This window comes from Anolis carolinensis, chromosome 2 (genome assembly GCF_035594765.1).
Source record: "Anolis carolinensis isolate JA03-04 chromosome 2, rAnoCar3.1.pri, whole genome shotgun sequence".
Taxonomy (NCBI): Eukaryota; Metazoa; Chordata; class Lepidosauria; order Squamata; family Dactyloidae; genus Anolis; species Anolis carolinensis.
Genome location: NC_085842.1, coordinates 208,520,542 through 208,530,151, shown reverse-complemented (window position 1 = coordinate 208,530,151; position 9,610 = coordinate 208,520,542). Strand labels below are relative to the sequence as shown.

The following is a 9,610-nucleotide window of genomic DNA, read 5'->3' as shown; positions in this document are numbered from 1 at the left end:
GGAGAAGCACTCAAGCGTTAGCCCTATGCCAGTATTCTCCAATGCCAGGGCTGTGCAGGAGGAGAGCCTTCGCCCATCTCTATATCTCTAAAACACTTAAAGAAAGGGGAAAAAATCCCTGCCTGCGTGAAAACCTATGGAGGAATCCTGTAGAGTCTAATAGAACAGGGCCTTTCCTTTCTCTTTGTTGGAGTTTCTGGCAAGAGTAAGGAATCAGGTTAAGAGATTGCCTGAAGTTTGGAGGACTGACTGAGGCTGTGAGAGATCTACTCAAACGCTTTGTGGAATAGCTCACCAGCATTCCCCTTCCTATTTTCCTTATCAGAATGGCGTTGCAGATAGGAAAGAAATATGATTGAACCTAAAGTTCTGACTCTGCAATCCTAAACCATCCTAAGGAACAGAAGCTTATCCCAGCTCAGCACACCTAGGTTTCTGCTGGTTATGAAGTTTACTTCTGGTACTCTGCTATATTTATGGTGGAATCACCCCAACTAGCAATTTTCAGGTTCTCAGGTTGCTCTCGACACCCCAACTGAGGGTTATTTTGAGGCTAACAGCTCAGATTCCCCAACACTCTAGCTCTATTCAGATTGGGTTGAGGATTAGGTCCGCATAGAAGTCCACCTTTCTTTAAAAGGGGGAAATCCTGAGTCAGAGATGGTATATTTTCTTTTTAAATGTTATAGTTCCCCACCTGGATTGAAGTGGGTAAAATCATCGTCATCTATTATTATTATTATTATTATTATTATTATTATTATTATTATTATTATTATTCTATTAGCATTCAGAAGTAAAGTCATTAGGATGGAGGCAGGTAAAATAATAAAATATTATAATTATTAATAATAATATAATTATTATAATAATAATCATTTATTATTATTATTATTATTTTACTTTTACCATTCAGAAGGAAAGCCATCAGGTCATGGTTTCCCAAATCAGGAAAAATAAAACGTGCGTTGGTTGGGATGGGGGGAAGAAAAGAAAGGGAAAGACTTATTTTTAAGAAATGTATTCTGCATTCAGTACATATCATTCGGACACCACATTATATACATATACAAGACAATTTTGTTCTCTCTCTTTTTTTTTTAAAAAAAAGACGCTTTAACATCGTGAAAGAACACCTACGGCTCTTCCTGACTTGAATTTATATAGAAAGGAGGGGAGCATCGCCCAAGAAACAAAAAAATCAACAACAGAGTTTCGCATTTCCCCCCGCAATGTCCACAGAGAAAAAAACATTCCAGTTTGGTAGCGGGGAAAACAAACGCACCATAACAACAACAACAGCGACAACAATTCTAATAAAAAATAAGGAAAAAATCAAACCCGGCTGAGAACCTTTTCCAGCAAATTAAAAAAGAACAAGGCTACGATTCGGCCAAAAAGGAAGGGATATTTAATCGCATTCAGGTCAATGACGAATTTTGAAAAAACCCGTTTGAATGTCTTGCTTTACAAACCAAGTAGTCTTGGGAGTAGCTGGACTGCGTCCTCCGCATTACATTGACCGGTCACCTTTAAATTCAGGTGGGACAAAAAGTATTGGAGCAATCCCATACTAAAATCAGAGAGGAAGTGATATTAACAGCAACATATTCAAGGTAGCAGCCTTATTTACTTCTCTCTCTTTTTTTTTCTCCCCCTCTCCCAAACTTTGCTTTGGGTCCCTCTTAAAGAAACAAATACTTGGGTTGCTGTGAGTTTTCCGGGCGGAATGGCAATGTTCCAGAAGCATTCTCTCCTAAGTTTCTCCCATATCTATGGCAGGCATCCTCAGAGGTTGTGAGGTCTGTTGAAAACTAAGCAAGTGAGGTCTATATATCTGTGGAATTATTAATTGCAACATTCTCACTGGCCTCTCAAGAGTTCTTTCTCCCACCCTGGACCTTCCACATATATATAGACCTATATATCCACAGATATATAGTTTTATATATAGTGAATCATCTCTCAAAGATTCGGATTCTGTTCAAAAACCTGGGAGTCACCAGTTATTTGGACTCTATCTAATAATCTTAGAAATAACAACAAACGATAAGAAGAGCAATTTCAACAGAAAGGAGGAAACCATGAAAATGAACAAAATTTGGCCAGCAGTATTAAAAAAACCCTCTAAAATCCAGGAGAGTAAATAATGAACAACACCCAGAAAAGAGGAATTCCAGACAGGAAACAGTCATGGCCAGCTAACACCTCCCAACAAAGGATTCCCCCAGGCAGGAAGCAGCCAGGTCTTGAAGCTGTAAGGCTTTTCAAGGCGATTAATTGCAACATTCACACTTCCCTCCAACAGACAAGAGTTCTTTCTCCCACCCTGCACCTTCCACAGATACCCAACTTGCTTAGTTTCCAAGAGTTTCAAAACCTCAGGATGCCTGCCATAAATGTGGGCGAAACGTCAGGAGAGAATGCTTCCGGAACATGGCCGTGCAGCCCGGAAAACTCACAGCAACCCAGTGATTCTGGCCATGAAGGCCTCCGACAACATATTAAACAAATAATTATGGTATCTTTACCGGAACCGCTTTGAAAAAGTTCCCCATATATATATATATTTATATTTATATATACATATATTCATTAAAAAAACAGCCAAAGAAAGAGAAAGAGGGGGGAGGGAAGACGATGTACAATATAACATTCAGACACCCCTGGTAGGAACCAGACTGATTTGTACCCCACCTTTCCCTCCCCTCTACTTGTCCAATGTGCATCTTGAAAAATCATATCCAAACTGCTGTGTAAGAAAGGCGACGGCATTCACAGTTAAAGAGGATGGCAACATGGACAGAAGAAGACAGAAGACAGAAGACAACCCAAAGAGGGCGGTTGCAATCCCTGGCCGCCTCTTTGGAGGTGTTTTTTCTTTAAATAATCAAATTAAAGAGTCCCGATGCCTGGCTGGATTATTATTTTTATACAAATGGACCCGATAAATAGGTGTCTTTGATTCTGTCCTGTCCCCCCTTTAGTTGGCGGTAGTGGTGCTGAGAGTGTCGGCGGCTTCTCTAGACTTGGGCTTGTTTGTTCTGGCTTTGTTTTTGCCCTTCCTGGCCCCCTCTGAAGGCCTGGCTGGGTCAGGTGGCGTGCAGGTGAGGTGCCTTAGATTTACTAACCACCTTCTTCTCCTTCACCCTCCGGTTCTGAAACCAAATGGTGACCTGGCGCTCGGAAAGGTTAGTGGTGGCCGAGATCCGTCGTCGCTTCTCTTTGGTAATGAACTTGCTGGCGGCGTACTCTTTCTCTAGTTCTTTCAGCTGGATTTTCGTGTAGGGGACTCTTTTCTTTCGACCCCTACGGTAGCTGCTCACTTCGGGTTGAAGAGGGACCACATCTGAAACGATGAGGAGAAGAGGAAAGAGCAGAAGGAAGAGAGAGAGGGAGAGAGAAAGGACGGAGGAGCACAGAGGAAGAGAAATCAAGGATTCAGGGCGGAAGAAAAATAAGAGAAGAGAGAAAGGACAGAAAAGAGAAAGAGTCAAAGGGTGAGAGATTGAGGAAGAAATGAAGAAGAAGTGGAGAGAGAAAGGACAGAACAGAGAACAGAAAGAGAACAAGGAAGAGAGATTGAGGAAGGTGGGAAGAAGAGATACAGGAGAGAGAGAGAGAAGAGAGGGAGAGAAAGAGGAAAAAGAGATTGAGGAAGAAGAGAAGAAGAAGAGATGAGAGAAAGGGCAGAAAGGGGAACAGAAAGAGTCAGAGGAAGAGAGATTGAGGAAGGAAGGAAGACAAATAGAAGAAAGTATAGAAACAAGAACAGAAAGAGAAAGGGGAAGGGAAATGAGGAAGAAAAGACAGAGAAGAGAAGAGAGAAAGGACAGAAAAGAGAAGAGAAAGAGAAAAAGAAACAGAGATTGGGGAAGGACGGAGAGGGAGAGAGAGAGGAAAAAAGAGATTGAGGAAGAAAGGAAGGAAGAAGAGGAGTCCAAAAAGAGAACAGAAAGAGAAAAAGGAAGAGATATTGGGGAAGTAGAAGAAAAGAGAGGCAGGAGAGAGAGAAAGGCAGGAGAAGCAGGGGGAGAAAAAGGGAAAAAAGAGAGATTGAGGAATAAACAAAGAAGAAAGAGAAAGAAAGAAAGGAAGGAAGAAAGGAGGGAAAAGCAAAATCAAAATTGAGGAAGAAAGGAAGAAGGAGAGAAGACAGGCAGAAGAAAGAAAGGGCCGAAAAGAGAATGGAAAGAGAAAAATTTAGAAGAGATATTGAGGAGGAAGAAGAAAAGAGGCAGGAATGAGAGAGAAAGGCCGGAGAAGCAGAAGGGGAAAGAAAGAGGAAAAAAGAGATTGAGGAAGAAAGGAAGAAGAGAGAGAGAAGAGGAAAGAAAAAGAAAAATCAAGATTGAGGAAGAAAGGAAGAGGAAAGAAAATTAACGGAGAAGAAGCAGAGAGAAAGTGTAAATGAAAAAAATTGAGGAAGGAAGAAGAGAAGGAGACAGAGAGGGGAAAAAGGAAGAGAGATTGAGGAAGAAAGGAAGAAGGGAGGAAAGGAAGGAAAGAAAGAAAGAAAGATGTCTATTATATTAAACAGCATCTTGTAACTAGATGGGCTATGTCTCTTCCAGACATTATAGAGAAGGGGAAAATAAGCCTATGGGGAGGATGCGAAGGAAAGAAATGGAAATGTGGATGGGGGAGAAAAAGAGAGGAAGATAGAATGAGAGACTAAGGAGAGAAATAAAGGGGGGGGGGGGGGACAAGCAAGACGCGGTTGGGACTGTGCAGGGTGGAGTGGTCTTCTCCAGCCAGTATTAATATATCAGCATGGGAGGTATCAAGGGGTGCTGCTATTCCGAGCGAGACTGATCTGAGACAAAGAAAGCCCAGCAAGTCAAGGAAAAGGCATTTAGCAAAGAGGGCAGCCGAAATTAGAAATTTGGAAGTTGGTTCCAAAATTAGTGATCCCCCCCACTTTTTTTTTTAATGGAGACCCAGCCCATCACTCCCCTTCTAAGCATCCAGTGAATGTTGAAGCGGTCGCTTTTAGAGAGACTCTCTTCGCCTTCCTCGTGAACTGGGGGGGGGGGGGGGGGGGCTTCCACACAGCCATATAACCCAGAATAGAAGGCAGAAAATCCCTCAAGATGTGCTTTGAACTGGTTATCTGAGTCTACACAGCTATATATCTCAATTCAAAGCAGATAATGTGGGATTTTCCTCAGCTGTGTGGACGCGGTCTGGGTTTGTTCCAGGAGACCTCAGCATTTGAGGCATCGAGTCCCCTGTGTTTGTTTCTGTGTTTGTGGTGTGTGTATCTCTTTCTCCCAATCCCTTTCTCTCCTGATGTTTAGTTCTGGCACCTATGCAGCTCAAGGGCCATCTGTGAGCTTGAGGGACCTGCACCTTCTCTCCCTTCCCCTCCTGTCCACATCCTTTGCTGCTCAGGAGAGCTACACTAAGAAGAATCCCAAACCACCAGGCCCTGGTTGTGTCGAATGCTTTGTGCTTTCTCCAGCGATTCCCACGCTGTTGGGAAATGGGAAACACCTCGCCTAGTCTAGAAGGCAGTGGGGAATCAATGATCCTCATTATTCCTTCATGCATACAGTCTCCTCCTTAATAGCATCTTCTGCAAAGGCTGCCCCGTTGCCAATTCGTCAGGATTAACTGTAATCACTCGTGCATCGACCTCAATCTCTCCCCCCCCCTTCCAACCGGGCTCTTTTCTTTATCTTTCTCTCGAAGGCGTTCTTGAATTAAATAGGCTGGATAATACCTCAGAGCTGGTTTGCACTGGCCGAACTATGGCCACGGAAAGACTGAAATTAAAGGGGCAAAGGAGTAGGTTGGGGAGGTAATTTGGGGAGGGGATTTCCTGCCGAAGGACAGCAGAAACCTCTCAGAATATTTTCTTGGAAAGACTGAAATGAAGGGGGCAAAGGGATGGGGTAGGGAGGTATTTTTGGGGGGTGGGGGGTGGGTCCTCACGAAGGACAGCCGAAACCTCATGGAGAGTATTTCTCCATGATGGAGAAGAGAAGAGACACTCTCAATGGGGAAAAATGCCCCCCCCCCCCGAATTGTGGTTGCAGCAGTTAATCATGCAAGACCTTAAAGACCCACCATTTCAGTTGCTCACAACTGAAATAGTGGGTTGCTCTCCTCCGAAGTTCAAGCCAAACAAAGCTGGCTACTAGGGTCTATTTAAGCTGCTACAAGCCCCTGTTGTTTCTTCTGTAGTAGATTAACCGCTCGCTCATGACAAATAAAGCTCCTTGCCTTCAGTGAGCGATAGGGTTCTTTGTTATTTATAGGCAGCTAAGGTGTTTGTGTTTTCCTTTTTTCCTAGTTGTGTAGCTGGTGGATTCTTACTTTTCCCAGAGTTCCTAGAATATCTTTCTATTATTTCAATGGCGTCTTTTGAGGCAGTGAAAACAAAGTGTGGCAGGCACACACAAACACACACACACACATACAGTGCTTTGGAGTCCCGCCCCCCTCCAACAATGTATCAGGAAAACGGAACGAGAATGAAGGAGAAAATGAGATGAGGCTCTTCCTTTGAGCTCTCTCCACTCTGCTTTTAGGAACCACAGCAGTGGATGGAAGATCCCTTCCAACCTCTTCCAAAAAAAGGAACACAGATGGGGAAACCTGCATTCATTCTCACACCACTCAGGCTTGCAAACCCCTTGCCTCTCCGCCTTCCATCTAACCCAGGCTTCCTTGGGTATTCTGGACTCAAATAAACAAGGAGGTCTTCACCGGTACCCCCCAACGAAACCTCTGCCAATACAAGAGGCTGAAAGAACAGCAAGACTAAATGGGGCCTTCTCTTTCTTTCCTTCCGCACTCAACTCTGATTTCTCCTTCCTTACAGGAAGGGAGGAAAACCCCCATCATGCAACGCTCGCTCCGAGCAGGCATTGTTGGCAAGCCGAGTCTTCTCTTGAAGGGGCATCCCCACGATAAATGCCTGCTTTCCGCTGCCTTTATCCTCACCCACCCCTTCCCTTCCCTTCTCTCCCTCCCAACCCAGCCCTCCTTGTTTTTTCAGTCTCAGACTCTCCGCTCCTATTCACCCCGCCGTGAGAGAAGGGCCTGTATATTGATGGCAAGGTGGGGACCCCAAGAGCAAAGGAGTCGTCCTGGGTTTTCCATCTCTCCCTCCCAATAAAGCGCCCCCAGCTTTCAGTCCCCCCATCGCCGCCTGTCACTCAGGCCAGATTTCTAACCAGAGGCAAAAGCATCGCTCTCGTTCCCCCCTTTCGCTACCCTTACAAGATTCATTTGTAAGATTCATGTCACTTGACAGCTACTTCTGTAATTGCAATATGATTTACTGTCCCTTTCCGAAAAAAATAAAAGCCTGGCCTTCCTAGAAGAGGGAGAGAGAGAGAGAGCAAAAGGGGGAGGAAAACAAGAGGATCCACGCTAGTCGAATAATGCAGCTTGAACAGCATGAATTAGGCTGGATCTACACTGCCAGAGAATCCAGATGATCAAAGCAGATAATCCAGCTTGTCTGCTTCGAACTGGATTGTATGAGTCTACATTGTCATATAATCCATCTGAAAGCAGATAATCTGGATTTTAACTGGCTGTATAGAAAGGGCCATAGTTAGTGACCTACATGGTACAGCCACCGGTATAATGCATAGTGCATGATGGAGTTTGAATGGCATGATATAGCTTTCATATTTGGCAGGGTCGATCCAGCCAGAGAAAGGGTAACTGGGGTGATTTTTTGTGTCAAAAGCGACTTGCTGCAAATCGCTTCTGATGTGAGAGAATTGGCCTTCTGCAAGGACGTTGCCCAGGGGACGCCCGGATGTTTGATGTTTTACCATCCTTGTGGGAGGCTTCTCTCATGTCCCGGCACGAGGAGCTGCAGCCGACAGACGGGAGCTCACCCGGTTCCCGAATTCGAACCCCCGACCTTTCGGTCAGCAATTGCACCACGGGGGTTCTAGAATCTAGATGATCAAAGCAAATAATCCAGGTTGTTTGCTTCGAACTGGATTATAGGCGTCTACAATGCCACATAATCCAGCTCAAAGCAGATAATCTGGATTTTAGATGGCAGTAAAGAAAGGGCCATATTCAGTTAATCTACATGGTATAGTCACCGGTACAATGCACGATGCAGTCACCCATATAATGGAATCTGAATTACATTACTGTAGCAGTCAAATGGCAGGGTAGATCCAGCCAGAGAATGGGTAACTCGGGGTAATAATTACCTACCTACCTACATATCTATATATGGCATTATTTGGCAGGGTAGATCCAGCCAGATAAAGGGTAACTCTGATATTGTATATATAAACATGTGGTTTGTAATATTCCGATGTTTGTGATGGATGCAAGCAGAATTGAGGAATCCAGTTGCGTGAGGGAAGGAGGGGGCGATCAAAACAGGCACAGACATTCATTGGCACGCAGTGTGAAAGCAGCACCTCGGAGCTCGCAGGCACGGAGCCGGATTTCCAACCCGCTGGCTTCTTCGCCTCCTGCGTGCCTGTGCAAGAGCCCCAGATTCACCTGGGCGGCTGGGTTAACATGCAACATACGGAGCAGAGAAAGAAAGAGAGAGAGGCAGCGGGAAGGGCGGGGGATCATCCCGAGGAGGAGGAGAGAGAGAGGCAGCCCTACCTGGGAAGGGTGACTTCCAGAGGTGTCCGGACTGGGGCTGCTCCTTGGAGCAATAGACCTGCCCGTCCCACCCGTTGGAGAGCGCCCAGTGCTGGTAGCCATCCATGGGCAGCAGCGCGTCGTGGCGGGGCTCCGGGTGTCCGCTGATCCCGGGCACCACGGATACGTCCAAATAGCCTGGGACGGCTTGGTAGGAGCTGGCAAAGCTGGGGTAAAAGGCAAACTCTTTGGCCCGGGAGGAGAGTTCTTCGCTGGGGAGGGAGCCGCTGGGCTCCGGGGGGTATTTCTCGGCTGCCGCCGGGTGGTAGGAGCAAGGCTTCTGCTGCAAGTTCACGTTGTGGGCGTGGGACAAGCGGCACCCGTAGTAGCTGCCTCCGAAGGGGTAGCCGTAGCCCAAGGGGGCGCTGGAGGCGGCGGGAGGAGGAGGCGGAGGAGGCGGCGGCGGGCACTGCCGGGCGGCGTCGGGCGCCGGGATCTCCGCGTAGACCGAGCCCTGGTGTCCGCCGAGCCCGCTGGAGTGTCGTCCCAGGGCCGGGTGGGCGATCAGGTCCCGGCAGTGGCTGGCCGGGCAGTTCCCCGCGAGCCCTTCCATGGCGGCGGCGGAGGCTGGGATCTTGTTGGCGCTGCTCTCATTCGGGGTCTCCTCGTAGACGTACATGAAGGTCTCCGCCCAGCGTGGATGCAAGATCAGGGAAGTCGTCATAGCATGGTCTGCGCCGAGCTTTTTAAAACTCGCCTTCCCAAAGAGAGGAGACACCTAATTTCCCCAACATATTGTTGACGCCCGGGCATGCGCACAAGAGAGCCCGGCTCGAGAGAGGGGCCGGTTCATTAAGAAATCCGCCGGGCCACGTGACCCGTCTGGAGGCGCTTCTCGCCTGCTTCTTGCCGCTGCCGAGCCCCGGCACGTGACGTCGCGCTGGCCAATGGGAGGGCTCCCCTCTGCTTCGGGAAGAGGACGGAGCGCTCCCATTGGCGCTCAGAAACAAAAATCCTTAAAGGCGAC

General features: G+C 46.9%; 1 protein-coding gene across 1 annotated transcript; it reads right to left on the bottom strand.

Moving 5' to 3' along the window:
* Window positions 1-1,005: 1,005 nt before the first annotated feature.
* hoxc13 (homeobox C13) lies at window positions 1,006-9,397 on the bottom strand. The gene is made up of 2 exons (XM_003216679.4): window positions 8,605-9,397; window positions 1,006-3,349 (listed from the first exon to the last, which is right to left on the bottom strand). Exons 1-2 carry the CDS (start codon window positions 9,305-9,307, stop codon window positions 3,093-3,095), a joined length of 960 nt encoding a protein of 319 aa, XP_003216727.1. The 5' UTR covers window positions 9,308-9,397; the 3' UTR covers window positions 1,006-3,092.
* Window positions 9,398-9,610: the final 213 nt, after the last annotated feature.

Bases quoted from the DNA above. Each gene is read 5' to 3' on its own strand.
- hoxc13 (XM_003216679.4), bottom strand. From the start codon at position 9,307: ATGACGACTTCCCTGATCTTGCATCCACGCTGGGCGGAGACCTTCATG. The intron at 3,350-8,604 runs GTAGGGCTGCCT...TCATCGTTTCAG, and splicing joins CTGGAAGTCACCCTTCCCAG to ATGTGGTCCCTCTTCAACCC.